Genomic DNA, 15,790 nt, shown 5'->3' with positions numbered 1-15,790 from the left:
GGGCATTTAAATATAATACCTAAAACATTCTGCATAAAGAACTTACAGATCACATTTACTTAATAACAAATCATCTAGTTTTTGAGTAAAATATTTTGAAGACTATATTTTCAAATCAAAGAACAGATATGCTAGGTAAATCATTTTAGACTGCAGGACTGTATAAACATTATAGAAAGCATGTAGAATTAAGGCAGAATGGAAGAAACTTAATAACAAAAAATTAGGTAACAAGTATTTAAACATTTCTGGCTAGCAGAGGCTTAATGCTATAGGGAATAGGGTCTCCAGGCACTAGACTTTTATAAAAATAAAATCTCAGCCGACAAGAATTGCATATTGCTACACAATTCAGAACTCCAGCATGTACTCTGCGAACCTGTGAACAATGACAATTCTTCCATCTACTAACATAACTCTTCAGATGCTGATCCTTAATATTCTTACAAACACCCCCCCCCCAGGGAACCAAGGTCTTGTAATAGGAAACACACAAGACACGGGATAAAAATTGGTCCTGAAGACATTATTCATGAATTCAGTATTTATTGAGAACCTGTATCTCTAGCTCTAGGGAGCATGTGACACACAGACCCTCACCTCCAAAGACCTTACCCGCTAAATCAAGAACAGGTCAACTCTCACTCAGTCACTGTCAGCATTTAATTAATCCTGCAAGATGATAAAGACATAGATTTCCTCTGTAGGAGCAACGACGATCTTTAAAAGAATGCATCATTGTGGGAGGGGGCATTGGCTCACATCAGGGCGTCCGTGTAAGGTCAGAGGATGACTGTGGAGTTGTTCTCTCTTTCCACATGGGTTTTGGCTTACAAAGCTTTGCCTGGTTGAACCGCCTCCCCAGGTCCCAGGCCCTGACATCTTTCTGTAGATGGCTGTGGGTATTCTGAAATGTATATGGAGGTGCCTTCTGATGCTATGCCCGGTACTCTTCTCCCTTTCATACTTCTCCAGCCCTACTGCAGCTTCTCTGACTTCTCCTGTGACACTGCCAGCCTCATCACTTCCTCTGCTCTGTCAGCAAGGGCCTGGCCATTTGCTTCCCTGGCTCTTATCCACTTATCACTAACTAACAGCTTCCTTAAGTTCCCTGATCAGTGGGGACACCCCACCAGCACAGGTGCTGCTTCTCTAAGCTTTGTTCTAAAGTTCAGATTTTCTCTGAAACAATGTTTCCTGGATGCTAGAGAATCCTCAGAAAGAAGGGTGTAAGGACTTCCGTCTGAACACTGTATTAAGACATTATCGAGGAATGCGTAATTTAGCTAAGGGTGTTTCTTCTGCGGTAGTCAGTTCCCACCAGGACACATTTGATTTCACAAGATCACTATGTTGAAGCTATTTGTGTAAGATAGCAACTTTATACACATAGTGGTTAAATCCCATGATTTAATTTTGGTTTTGTACAACTCATCACAACCAATATAATTTGAAAATCTAAATATGGGCCTGCAGGTGAGATGCTCTTGAGCCAAATGCTTCTATGATCATTATCCTTTAAATTCTCAAGTCAGAAAACACATCTGATACTGTAAATTTTGATTTTCCAAATGTTCCTGAAAGGGCTGATCAGACTCATCCTCTGGTTTTGCTGTTGGCTTTGTTTGTTTTTTTAAAGCACAGTCCATTGGTCATAGAAGTACCCTCTTCTTCTGGTGAGGCAGCAGTCACCCACTGTGTGACCTATGGTTGGTACCCTCCACTCAAAGGCATTCTCTCTTCCCATGAACAAAACGAACAAGAAGGGACAAGAGTCATTTTTCCTGTTTCATTGATTCTTGGTGCTTTCATTGTATCGTGAATGCCTGATTTCAACAGTACAGCAACAACAAATACCAGTATTTATTCTGAAAAGCTGGGTATTCCAAGAAGCAGACATTAGCAGCTTCCAACTCGGTCTCTAGGAATGATTCGCAGCTCTGAGCCATGCTTCAGAAAAACATTTCCTACACAAACAAACAAAAATGCACAGTTAGGCGTCTAAAGGGGACAATATTGGCATCCCAGCAACGGACACACAGCATTAGATGATGCATTAGGGAGGAGGGAAGGAGGAAGCCCCTGCATCCTCAGAGCTGGTGCCTACTTTCCAAAGCCCTGCCCCATTCTCCTCCAGCCCCACAGATCAACAAGTGCTTAAATGTGAAGGCACACCAGCCACTGTCATGCCAGCAAATGCAGTAACATCAACCAATGGTGCCACCAGCAAAAAAACAGTAAATCCAAGGTCAGAGGAGGCTACTGACATGCTCTGGTACTCGGGTTCAAGCCCCTGGTGAGATTATAATCAAGCTTCATGACATACGATTCAATTAAGAGATGACATAAAGGGCAACATGTGAGACTAAGCAAGAATTCAAATGAATATAAGCTAACAAAAACTTCTAGAACTAAAAGTACAAAACCATCTTCCCCCATATCACCTGATACTTATGTAATATAGTGCCTCAGGATTTTCAATAAATAAACATTTCAGTTTAAATATATACTCAAGATCATTGAGTATGGTAACAAAAATCTCCAACTGTGTATCACTCATTTTCTAGATTTATGATTTTCACCAGTGGCATAACTGGTGAAACATAATTTTTATAAATCAACATCTTCCAAATACAATTGTTTAAAAGCCAAGTATTGTTCAAGAATGAGACTATATTATATTAATAGTACAGCCTCAAAGCATTGCAGTTAGAATATCAGCCAAAGGACACATCTTAATAAATACAGACTCTTTTTTTCACAGTTTAAGAGTGCCTTTACTGAAGTTCAAGACACATTTGCCCTACCTGCTGGCCAGGATGTCAATGTTCCATGCTAAGCTATATGTTCACAGTTTGAGTGTTAGTGAGAACTCAGCCTTTCGAACATCAGTGGCTGTGGCTGTGTAAAGGAATGGGGGCTAGCACTCTTGCTGGCACTTCCTAGATACTAGCCATGGAATACCCAGACCTTAAGCAATTCACTGACGACCTCACAATTACTTTAAGAGGTGGGTCAGTCACTAACCTGGCAACACAATCTTACCTTCAGACTTCTTTGTTATGAAAGTATTAACTAAATACTTTTAATTCCTAAACCACTATTAATTAGGCTTTCATTTACTTGTAGTGAGAACCACAGAAATAATTAATATATATAAATGAAACCAATTGTCATTGTGTTACAAGTAGACCGCCACATAATCTCTACACAGCTGTGTCTTCTGTAAAATCCTACCTAACTGAAATGAATACATATTCAGCTTCGATGGACACACAGGCAGACACTCACCAGCAGTCTGTGCAGGATTTATTCCTATTCCATCTAAAAAATAAATTGTAAATCAGGTCAGTTATTCTGAAAGCTAAAACAATCTAAATAGTAACAAGAGATTTGCCAGAATAGTGCTGCTTTGGGTACAGGCAAAGGCTGAGCAACTTCAATCCCAGAACAGAGACAACAATCTCTCCGATGAGCAACCCATCTGTGGACACCTCCCATGGCATGTGTTTATAAGCACTGCTGGATGAGACAAAACATCCTAAGAACAATGATTCTCATACATTCTATACACGATGGTATTTTTAGTCCTATTTTGCTACATTAGAACTACCTGCATGGGACGTTTCCCACCCACAGTAATTTATACACAGATGGACAAGTGCTCCTCACAGCTCATTCACTGCTTTACTCTTATCTCCTAAGACCAGTTCCACTGGAGTTTGTACCAGTGCTCCAAGGTATTCAGATTTTTAACTGAATATATCTAAACTGAAAACACTGCATGCCTGTAAACCAGTTTCCTATTAGCACAGACAAGGCATAGGGGAGTCACATTCCTGCTTAACTTTCTATACTCTTAAAGCACTTTCTGCTACGGCCTGACGTATATCTAAACCTTGCCAGAAAGGAAGCTGCCTGCAGTAATAATCTAGAGAAAGAGATGAGGACAGGAGACACTGTGAAGCTTCTCTAACCTAAAACAGAGGTCATTACATGCAGTGGCCTCCATGCAGAGTTTACTATTAAGTGCAATGTTTATGTTAACACATACAGGGGCTTTGGGGATTCAAGGCCCACTGTCTCTAGCACTTATGGTTTAAGGCGAATTCTTACCATTAGTAATAATCGCACTTGTTGCTGCAGGAACTTTAAACTAAAAGGAAGAAAAGAAAAAAACAAGTCAATACCATTTGCATGGAACCATGGAAGACAGAATAAGGATGCAGGCCCTATTATCAACTCCATAATTCTAAAATCCAACAGTCTTTTGGAGAAAGAAACAACAGTAAAAAGCAGTTACTAGAATATATAGTGCAGTGTTAGAGCTTGGGTTAGATGGTATGCACACAGCCCAGGGACTGAGTCCTAGTACTGGGGACCAGGAGGGCAAGAAGAGAACAGAGGGATTTGGTTTATGTGATGCAGCTGACCAGTGCCACCACTAAACAGAAATCTGAAGTCTCCCAAATCACATTCTGGTGCCAACCGGCCCAGATCAACCTACACTTCCAAGTGCTGTGTCCAGAGATGCTTTCTAAACAATTCTGATAACTGCAGGTGGAAAAAGCTCTTAAAAACAGAATATGCCAATGTGTTTTTTTTTTTTTTTTTTAAAAAAACACTTTTTAAAACAACTAATCTTTCCTAAAAGTACATTCCATACAGGTTGATATAAGGTCAGCTCTTTAAAAAAAACAAAAAACAACTTACATATCTCTGGCACATTCACTACCAATAAATACAATTCTCACATTTTTCATCTGCTGAATTAAACAGATGTGCCAATTTGTTCAGCTCACTATTTTCTAATGAGAAGAGAGAGTAACTTTACCGGGACTTGTGACTCCTATAGCATGAGCCCAGCAATGAACGACAGGGAAATGGGGTGGGGAGGGGCACAGGGCATGCAAATATACACAAGACAGAAAACAGAACCAAGCCAGACTGCATCCATAAAGACACAGTTAGAATCCACACTTACTTCTTCCGCTGCAAACTTTAACACTGCTGTGAAAGGTGTACTTTCAGGAACACTGAGACTGCAACAAACAAAAAACGAAGTTAAAGAACTTCAACGTTGACTTTACTGCAAACGAGGGACACTGTCTTTGGAGTATTAAGGTTGGCTCTTTTCGTGGCAGCATTATGTGCACTGGTGCTGAGAACAGGACACCAGAGAAGCAGCATCCAGACAAGGAACCAACACTCCGTGTGGAAGCCAACAATGGCAAGCACAGAGTTCTGCCTTCTCTTTCTTTTTATCTATGTGTGTTTAAAGTTCATTGTATTTTGTGTATGTGCCTGGGTTTACGTATGTACATATATACACAGGTGCCCACAGAGGCCAAACGAGGGCATTGGAGCCTCTGGAACTAGTTACAGCCAGATGTGAGCCATCACATAGGTGCTAGGAATCAAACCTGAGTCCTCTGCAAAAGCCGCCAGTGCCAAACACTGAGCCACGCTCCACCCAGGGTGATACAAGTAAGTGTAGCACATGGGCAGACGTTTAATACGATAATTTATTTTTTCTTTTTTTTAAAGGCAGCATCTCAAGCTGGTCTCAAACTCAGAGAGCTCTGTTTGCCTCTGCCTTCCAAATACTGGGATTAAAGGCTGTGCCAGTGTGCCCAGGATGAGAAAGCTGTCAGCAAGGTCCACCTCTCCTTGGTCCTCAGTCTACTGCCTCTCATCCAAGTTTCTAAAAAGCAAAAACAAAATAAAACAAAACAAAAAAACCTAAAAGCACTGATTAAGCACAAAAACCAGACACCTCTCAAGCAAAGAAAAACAAAAAGCTAGCGTTCTCTCTAAGCTTTTCTATTTGTCATCACATATCCCATTAATGTCTTAATATCAACTACTGTCAGAGAATGTTCTTAGGACTAAGCCTGGGTCCCTCTTCCATCATCTCTGAATATAAAAGTACTAACTTTCAAATGATTTTTTTTTATGCTGACATTTTTCCTTCAAATGTTATTCAATGATTAAAATTTGTATCATTCTTTTCCTTTCTTTCATTTTATATTTGGAGGGTAGAGGGGCACAGAATAAAAAGAAAATTCAAACAGTCCTAATAGCCACTCATTTAAAATCTTCTAATACATCAGGAATGGGAGGTTCACAATACATTTCAGTAGTATTTTGCAAGTACTCGTGCAGAAAAATCAGCAGACTACACGTGCACACACATCCACACGTGCATTAAATAAACAACCTGGAATGATTAATCAAAGTTATTCGGCTGCAATGTATTAACTGAAATGGTCCCACGCTCCAGCAGCTGATTCTAGCATTGTCCGGCTGACTGTCCTTTACCCTTTCCTCCTCCTCCTCCTCCTCATTCTTCTTTTCAGAGCACAAGTACACACTGCTGAGCATAATATAGTACAAAGGGAGAAAAAAACCGACCAGAGAAAGGTGCCGTGACTTAATAACATGCCTCAATCCTGAGCAGACCAAAACAGGTGAACTGTAGAAAGAGGCTTTCACAACAGTAGCTACATTCTTTACGGTAAAGGTATGGGAGATGTTTATGGGCGCTGCATGAAAATGAGAGAACTCCCCGCTCCTTTTGATCAAGGGGGAAAGGAGTTGTGGAAAGTTTGAAATAAAACAAAAATACTTTCTGAAAACAGAAAAATGAGCAAACTTTTGGGAACATAGGAGAATGTCAGTCATAAGTTTTTTTCATAAAACTCGCCAATGCTATTGTAATTTTCTCTAGGAACAGAGTCAAGTCCAGAGAACACAAATGGTTAGACTTGCAGTTGGTGTTTCACCAAGCAAAATATACCAGAGAGAGGTGGCCATGAGATTCAAGGATCCTTACTGGAGAGTGATCTAAAAAGGCAGACCACAGACTTCCGCCTGCGTAAGAAATGAGTGGGCCCGGCACTGGGGATGGGAGAGGGAAGTATTGTGGAAGAGATACTGCAGTAAATCATCTGGAGGGAGAGGATGTGGGTACCTGAAAAACGACAGTTTAGAGATGGAGCAATTACTGGAGAGATGAGGGAGGGGTAGGGGGACCGTTTTAGAGATGGAAAGGTAAGGGATCAACAGGCCGAGAACTGAATGAGTCACAGGTGGGAAGGCACAGACAGCGAGGACCGCTGCCAGCAGCTCAGTTAGCTAGGCTTGGTGCCACTACACAAACCATGCACAGAATCTTACGGAAATTTTGCCAGTTAGCATAGGCCTTCCAGCTGTACTTACTCAAAGGGGTCTATACTTAAAAATCGTAAGAAAATTGAGATCGGTAACCTGTGTTAACCACCAACTCAATTGCTCAAGCATAAAGGGCCCAACAGTATATACATAGCCCCACACTCACATTCCCCAACCGTGCTAAGCACTTTTTTTTTTTTAAAGATCCAAGTGTGTGTAACTTGGGGTTCACCACGGAGACAACCAGTTGTTGAATCATACTCACTACAAAACAAAAAACCTGAAGCTAGCAGTGTTAGGTTCGGACTTTGGAGCCCAGACTTTGGGAGTCTTCCCTAACTTCGGGTAACAGCTGGTCCAAGTGGTTAAAGGCCTTTAAATCAAGTAAATGGGACTGACGGAGTAACGTGCTGCGTCCTTGTCCAAAGTTCTTCCCGATGCACCTGCCCACCCAGTGCACTCCGAGGGGTGCTGGCTTCTCAGCAAAGATGCTGCACCCTTCTTCCTGCACGCTCCTGTCCCGCCAGGCCCGGCCGGCTGCAGCCCGGCCTGTCACTCACACTTTGTACGGTAGCCGCGGGTCCGACGTCAGCGTGATTTTAAAGGACACCTTCGACCTGCGGGAGAGAACGAGACGGTGTTACGGTCGGGTCGGGCCGCGGGGCCGGGGCCGCGGCCGAGGGACGGACACTTACATGGTGGAGCCGCCGCACACACACCGCGCCTAGTCGCCCGTCCCGGCTTCCTCGATGGCCGGCAGCGGGGGCCTTCGCGGCCCACGTCGCCCTCCGGTGAGGCTGTCCACAACTCGCCTGAAAAACGCACAGTCACACACAGGCCCCAGAAGACACCTAGACAAAAATCAGCAGTTTATTCTGTGTGTATATTTATCATAATAAAGTATAAATGATAGATAGAGAATATGTTTCTACCTTTGATTGTTTATTAACAAATTTTTAGTCAGGCAATGTACTGGAGGTCAAACAGAGTAGCCTCTAGGTCCCCACTGGCTGGTTAGGGCGGAAGTAAGGGATGTTAGGAAGCCGGATGTGGCGGCGGAACTGGGGGCGGGACTCGAGGCAGGGTGGATGAGGAAGTGTTGAGGAGTTGCTAAGCAACCTGCCGGCGTGCACTGATTGACGCTAGAGAGCTGGATTCAACCGCTTTAATTAACAGTATTCTTTGATCTTTCTAACATTCCTGTTAATACGATTTACATTCCTTATGGTTTTATCTTCTTACTTCACATTTTGCTACCGACTTATTAATAATTTCGAAGGAAAGTTATTACGATAGAATGACACTGAGATATCTGTTAGGTTCCAGAAGAAAAATCATTATCCCAGTACTAGAAAGTTGTGGAGTTGGAACACTTATCAGTACATCCCAGTAGTTCTTGATATGGTCAAATAGAATTTAACTTGGGTGCAAGGTTTCCAATCAGGTATTATGCAGCTTACCAATGAACCTTGAGCTCCTGTGTTCACCAGGCACAAAATCAAAGGTTGAGGCTCCTCTGTGAATCAGATACTAAACCAAAGGCTGTGATCCCAAGGTAATTAAACACGTGGGTGGCAATCCTTTAGAATATATCAGTCTGTTGTATTTCTATAGGGAGTGGGGAATGCTGTCTCTAATCTTTATCACAATGTAAACACCATGGCAAAATAGGTATTCCATCTCACAATGACCATTCCTTTTATTCAAATTTATTTATTCACTTTACATCCTGACTGCAGTTTCTCCTCCCATTCTCTCAGTCCCTGCTCCCCCTCTGCTCACCCTCCCCAATCTGCTTCTTCTTTATTTGAGTTCAGAAAGGGGCAGTCCTCCCATGGGTACCAACAACACATGGCATATCAAGTTGCAGTTATATTTAGGCTGAGCAGGCAATCCAGTATGAAGAATATGTTGCCAAGAGCCAACCCAAGCATTAGGGACAGCCCCTGCTACTATTATTACTAGTCCCACAACTAGACCAAGCTACACAACTGTACATGTAGAGGGCTTAGGTCAGTCCCATGCAGACTCCCTGGTTGTTGGTTCATAGTCTGTGAGTTCCTATGAGTCCCGTTAGTTGTTTCTGTGGGTTTTCTTGTGATGTCCTTGACCCCTTTGACTCCTACAATCTATCCTCCTCTTCCACAGGGTTCACTGAGCTCAGCCGAATGTTTGTCTGTGGGTCTCTTTGATCTGTTTCTATCAGTTACTGAATGAAGGCTCTCTGATGACAGATCACTAATCTGATCACAAGGGCTAGCCAATTCAGGCTACCTATTCACTATTGTTAGGAGTCTTAGCTGGGGTCATCCTTACAGATTTGTGGGAGTTTCCCTAGTATCAAGTTTTTACCCAACCTGGAAATAGGTCCCTTCCAGTCATCTTTGTCAGAACTCTTCCCCTCCACCAAACCCCCAACCTGATTCCTCAAGTTTCCATCCCCATACACCCCCGTCCACCCAGGAGGTCTCTTCTATTTCCCCTTCCCAGGGAGATCCATGCATCCCCCACTTGAGCTCTCTTTGTTACTTATCCTCTCTGTGGCTGTGGATTGTTAGCATATGACCACATTTTTTTAAAGAAATACTGCAGTAAGTAGATAAAACCAGAAATAGGCACTGAACCAAAGGGGAGATCCAGTCAATCTTTAGAACTGATAGGTTCTTCAGGAAAAGTATTAATAGGTAAGGAGGTCTCATGTGAATATTGAAACTACACTTCACCTTTCCTGCAGTTCTGTACCTAGATGGTCTCCTGTAATGCTCTTTCGCAAAGGTGAGAATTCTGATGCTGACCGTAGGTAGCACTCCAATATTCTTCTGCTGTATGCCTTACAGTGTGTCCAAGAGACATATATTGACATGTAGATTTGGGGACCAAGAGTTGTATCTTCTAACAGCTAAAGACTATGGAGTTAATGGGCATGACTAAAGATTGTCTATGAAGACAAAATCACCAATGGCATGCACCTATTTACCTAGTGATATCTATTTAAATAATAGAAGATTAGAATACAAATTTCAGTCTATTTCTAAGAATACATGTTGTATATATAGTTTTTTTAAATTGCATTCTGTTACCTAAATTGGTTTCTGATTGTGTGTGAAACCATGTGCCAAAATGCTGAAGAAAACACACTTTGTTCAGAGTTTCTATCATATGTACATAACACAGGGAAAATAATATTCATCCACAAATTGTAGGTGAGTTCAATACTCAGATACTGATGCCACTTCACAAATGGTGTATTGCATCAAAATAACAAGGAAAAGCACTGTGTTTATGTCAAGTCCCAGAGAAACACCCGGGGCTGGCACGTTGCAGGTAGTTTTGGAGCAGGTTGTGGCAGGGGCATGTATGAGCCTCCTTCCAAGGAGCTCAGCCTCTCTCCTAACTGAACAAAGCTGCGGATTTGACTCTCCTAAGGTGTGTATGGATCATTTGTTTCTGGTGGTTTCAGCCACCCTCATATTTGATTCCAAATTCTAGAGTCCTCCCCTTCAGCCGCTCCTTCCCTCCACCTGCTCTATCCATCCATCTCTCCTCCCCTACTCGCTAAGTGTCCTCTCTTGGTCTCTTGGTCCTTGCTTTTCTCTTGTTTTGCTTACCCCCTCCCCCAATCACATGACCCAGTTCGGTCTAGACCCTTCCAGATGTCTCTGGCTGAGCTCTCCCTCATATCTACAATAAAACCCTTCTCCTCAACCTAGGAGCGGTCATGTCCTCATATCATTCAATTTTCAAAATACTGAAAAACTATTTAGAACTCTTTCCCACTTCAATTCCTTCATGCTGCCACCACATGTTTGTATCCTCAGAACAGCCATCTCTAGAGCCATGTGGGTTTCCCCTTGTTACCATAAAGGAAATTATAGATTCATCTACATTCATTTTTTTTTTTTTGGTTTTTACAAATTTTATCAAGCCACTTTCAGTTGGCAAATTTTATAACAAAAGAGGGACCCTCTAATTTGCTGAAAAAATTAAAATGCTAAAGTATCTTTGATGAGTATAAACAGAAGCAGACTCTGAAGCAAATTTGAAGAGATACTTGGAAAATGCCGTGTTTTAAGACAACAGCATAAATGGCCTAATGTGTTCTGGAAGAGACCCAATTAGTGTCACAGGGAGCCATAAATGAGTGCAGAAGTAAACAGTGTGACCACACTACATCTCATTAAAGGCCAACAAAACTTAGCAATGCTGTATTTGCAAAAGCATAGAAAATCATCCTTATTAGAAAAGAATCAAGGACTGGTGGTGTGGCCGTCTGAGACACACAGAAAGCCCTGGGCTTCCGTCCCCAGCACACACACAACAACATCGACAGCAACCACAGCCACAAACACAGGGTCAGGGTGCAATGTTAATAATGCACATTGCTAAACAGAAGATAGGCATGGGCAGAGGAAATGTGAGAGGTCAATTCTAGAAGACAGCCCAAGCCCTGTTCCTGTTTGTAAACACCTGACAAACTACAGTGAAACCCTGGCCCCAGCTTTCATGATAAAGCTTCAATTAAAAAACCAAATCCAAGCCCAACATGGTGGGGGACGCCTTTAATTCCAATACTCTGGAGGCTGAGGGAAGCAGAGGGGGGCAGAGGCAGGTGGATCTCTCTGAGTTTGAGGCCAGCCTGGTCTACAAAGAGAACTCCAGGACTGCCAAGGATATCCAGAGAAACCCTGTCACAAACAAACAAACAAACAAACAAACAAACAAACAAAAACAACAACCGAAAAAACAACAACACACACACAAAAAGCACTGACAACCCGAGTATCTTAAGTGATAGACACCATGTCTATCTTGGGACCTGTGCAGTAACCTTTCAGGATGGGAGATTCCATCTGCTGGTCAGTTCATCTACTGTCTCAGAGGATAAATACCCACAGAGATTGGTATGTTGGCCTTGAGGGCTGCATGGGGGATCCCTTAGTTTAGGAGGCCACACAAAGTTTTGGACTCATTTCTCAGGAGCTTCCTGGACCCTGACAGCCCACTGGTATACTTAGTCAAGTCAACTTTCCTGTTCAGTTTCTCAGCCTATCTGAGGCCTTTAGGTCATTAACTCTATTACTTTTTCTCCCCTCAATAATCCACCACAACTCCTAAAGATAGTATAATAACTCAAAATTCATCAGGATTTACCTTCTTATCAATTATGTAAGGTATTTTGCTTAAGTGAGATCATAAAACACAGACTTAACTGATTGCCCCTGACTGTAAGTTACAATAGGGAGATAGCAGAGTTAGAATCCACAATACCTTCTGTGATTCCCCTCTCACAGATACTACTAGGTGCTCTACTGAGACACTGTCTGATAACCCAACAGTCTTTCAGGGACCAGGCTCTCTTATCTGGGACCTGGAAAACATCAAACAGGATATTGACAAAAGCCTGTCATGTTAAAACAAAGGCTTTGTTTTTTGTTTTGTTTTGTTTTGTTTTGTTTTGTTTTGTTTTGTTTTGTTTTGTTTTACCTTCAGGTCCCCTGATGATAGACTGGCTCAAGCTCAAGCCAGATCAAGACATGTTATACAACATTTGTGGGCCAATGAGCTGTCCTGTCTTTCTTCAAGTTGACCAACCCTAAATTATGGGAAGAAGACCTTGCAGAGACTTACAAAAGCCAGTCCTTGAAATAAAAATGACTTTTCAGCTTCTCAAATCTCCCCTTTGCTTTATGGAGGGTCTTTCTCTGTGTCTACTACATGTGTGTGTTTCCTCACCCCAGATAAATGCCTTCCTTCAACTGCTGATTCTGTGTATTCCTGTTTGAGGTGTGGGAGATTTCTCCATTGCTACTTGTCATGCTCAAGGTTTTTCCTGCCTTTTAATTCTTTAACTGGCAGAGAAAACAAATCCTATCAAGAACCTTAGATGGTCACACTGGAAAACCATGCCTGAAAGAGTTGAAAAGCAGGATTTCTATGAGACTGCAGATAACCTTGCTCAGTCTTGTGGGCCAGCATAGAAAGGAATGTATGGTGAACCAGCCGGCCTTCCAAGATGCTGTCTCATGTTGGGCAAACAATTTTAATGAGCCAACAGCAGCAACAATTTCTTCCTTCTGAAGCCCCTCACCCCACCTCTATAGAGGGTCACAACCAGCCATTTCCCTGGCAGGCCCTTCGGGTTCCTAAAGTGCCCCACATTGTGTGCAAATAAACAGACCCATCTAGTTAAGGGCAGTCTGGCTTCTTTCTGCATTCTGTCTCTTCATACTGCCTCAAAAATCTAACAACTTCCATCTCAAAAAGGATAAGAGAATCCTTCTTCTGCCTGTAAGCCTTGATTTTCCTCTGTTCAGAGCACCACCATTCTGTCTGTGTATGGTTGAGGGCTTGAACACTCCTTAATCTCCCATGCCAAGCTTTTGTCTCTAAGTCTGTTTGTCCACAATGTTAATAACTCTTCTAATGAACTCAGTACTCAGAACAATCCAGCCCAGTGTCTTTGAACTCACACCTGAGAACTTTCAATAGTTTGGTGGCAAGAAACCTAGCGGAGAGGAGTTGATCTCCTGGACAGAAGTGCTAGGGAATGTGGAAATGCAATGTTTAGTAAAGTAAAAGAAGGTCTTTTACTGATGCCTCACTCAAGGTCCAAATGTCAGCTGCCTCCATCTGAACCAGCCAAGAGACAGTACTTGAAAGAAGAGATAATTTTATTCAAGTTTAGCTTTTGGAAATTGGATTGAGACTACATACCTCACAGAGAAGTGGTCCCCCGTCTTTTAAGGGGAAGAGTTGTTTTTCAGGGGTTTTTATTGGTGGTGGTGGTGGGGTTTCCATGCTTGCAAAAGTTCTTTGTTCTTGTGGAAACACTTTGAAGGGCAGAGACTTTCTCCTATGGTCCCTGGAGTTTTCTTATTAGCATACTAATAGGCAAAGCAAGGATGTCTCTGAAAGTTAGAATAACAAATGAGAGGGATTAGGTTACAAGTGAATAAAGGGGAGTCTGGAAAAGAGCTTTGTTTAATTTGCAAATCAATCTTCAGATAAGGGAAGCTATTGCTTTTTTTTAAATATATAACTTCATTTTTATTTTCTGTATAATTTTTAGTCTTGTATGTTGCAATTGGAATGCTAACAACCCTATAAGCCAAAGAGTCCAATGGACTTCAGGTGTTCTCAAGGCCTGGGGTGCTGGCCATGGGTATCATGTTTACAAGCACCTTTCAAATGCTACAGAAAACCAGAGGAAAATGACTGTTTGCAGACACCGACTTGACTGTCACGGAGTTCTAAATTATCTCTCTTCCAAAAGACATTTTAGTTATAAAAATCAGGACCTTAATGGTCTGATATAATGAAATTTTCTCTCTAAATACTGCAAGCACGCTTCATTTAATGGAAACATTTGTTAGAAATGTTAATGTAGCCATAATAAATCCATTGCAAACATGTTAGGATCTTCCATGTATATATGTCTATTGATATATTTATCCTTCCAACCAACATATGAGGTAAATTTTATCAACATTCTATTTTGCAAGAGGAAAGCAGATAACATTGAAGTTTAGCAAAGTAGCTGAAACACGACTAAATCCAGAAGCCTGTGTTTTCTTCACTACAAATGTGATGGCTAAGGAAACTCCATCCTGTACCTGGTGCTCCCCTTAGCAGTCATTGGCCTGGGCCCTAAATTCCTGAAAGATGAGCTCCCGGTAGCCTCACTCTCCTTGGTGTTGTAACCCCCATGTTCTCACCCAAGAGAAGGAGATCAGGTGGAGCTTTCTATGCATCTGATGTTTTTATTAAGCCACACAGCCCCAGCCTGGGACACACACTCTTGTAACTATAAGCCTAGAGGCGGCTCTGAGCTGAGGGAGCAGGGGATTTATAAAGGTAAAGACCTCAAGTTTAGTTAGCAGCTCCCGCTGTCTTAGCTGTATTGGCTGTTGTATGACAGGATATGAAGTTTTAATAAGAATAGAGTGCAGTTGTGTTATTCTGGTATTGCTGTTTGATCGTGGAGCAGAAAGCCTAGTGGTTACAGAAGCAGAACAATGCAGGTTAGCAAACATTCCAATAAGTACCTTATGTGCCTAGGGGTCAGGGTGAGCTCGGTTTTAGCCTGAGGTCATGTCAGGATTTAGCGGATATGTTTTTCTCACTTCATTTCCCCCTTGTCTTGGGCATTCCAGCATACCTGAGCTAGTGTTTGTCTTCTATTTCTTAATGGCTTAAGTATTGATATTGGGTCCTGAGGACCAGGAGTTTAACAGATTCTAGTCTAGATTTAATGAGGGCACTTAGGAGGCAAGGTTCAAATAGGACTAGTAGTATAAGCAGAATTTGGAGAGAGCCAGTGAGGCTGGAGACAAGGGTGGTTATGGAAGGGGACTAGTTCAGCCAGGATTCAAACCAGCCCTAGGTTGGCCTGATGGCCCTGTTCTCTGCCAGAGCCTGTCTAATTACACCAGATTTGTTAGTGTAAAAAGAGCATGTTTCTCCCAAGGCCATATAAAGATCTCCATGCCTGAAGAAGAGTGGGTCCAACCTTCCTCTGTTTTGGAGGGCTATCTCAGCTACAGGGTCACACTCCTCTTTCAGAGTACTAACAGAACATCCCAAATTTTTAAGGTCTTTCTCTACTTTGGCACTAGGA

The 15,790-nt window shown here is 42.2% G+C and overlaps 1 protein-coding gene across 1 annotated transcript; it reads right to left on the bottom strand.

Moving 5' to 3' along the window:
* Positions 1–1,396: 1,396 nt before the first annotated feature.
* On the bottom strand, positions 1,397–7,941 carry Ufm1 (ubiquitin fold modifier 1). The gene is made up of 6 exons (XM_059265140.1): positions 7,869–7,941; positions 7,734–7,790; positions 4,985–5,042; positions 4,117–4,156; positions 3,292–3,324; positions 1,397–1,967 (listed from the first exon to the last, which is right to left on the bottom strand). Coding segments are annotated over exons 1-6 (258 nt in total). The 5' UTR covers positions 7,871–7,941; the 3' UTR covers positions 1,397–1,899.
* Positions 7,942–15,790: the final 7,849 nt, after the last annotated feature.

The sequence above is a fragment of the Peromyscus eremicus genome, chromosome 6, assembly GCF_949786415.1.
Source record: "Peromyscus eremicus chromosome 6, PerEre_H2_v1, whole genome shotgun sequence".
Lineage (NCBI taxonomy): Eukaryota > Metazoa > Chordata > Mammalia > Rodentia > Cricetidae > Peromyscus > Peromyscus eremicus.
This window is presented reverse-complemented; position numbering and strand designations above follow the sequence as displayed.

Excerpts from the sequence above, each read along its gene's own strand:
- Ufm1 (XM_059265140.1), bottom strand. Across the intron at positions 4,157-4,984 it reads TAAAGTTTGCAGCGGAAGAA|TTTAAAGTTCCTGCAGCAAC; the intron begins GTAAGTGTGGAT and ends TCTTCCTTTTAG. Across the intron at positions 1,968-3,291 it reads AAATCCTGCACAGACTGCTG|GAAATGTTTTTCTGAAGCAT; the intron begins GTGAGTGTCTGC and ends TTGTTTGTGTAG.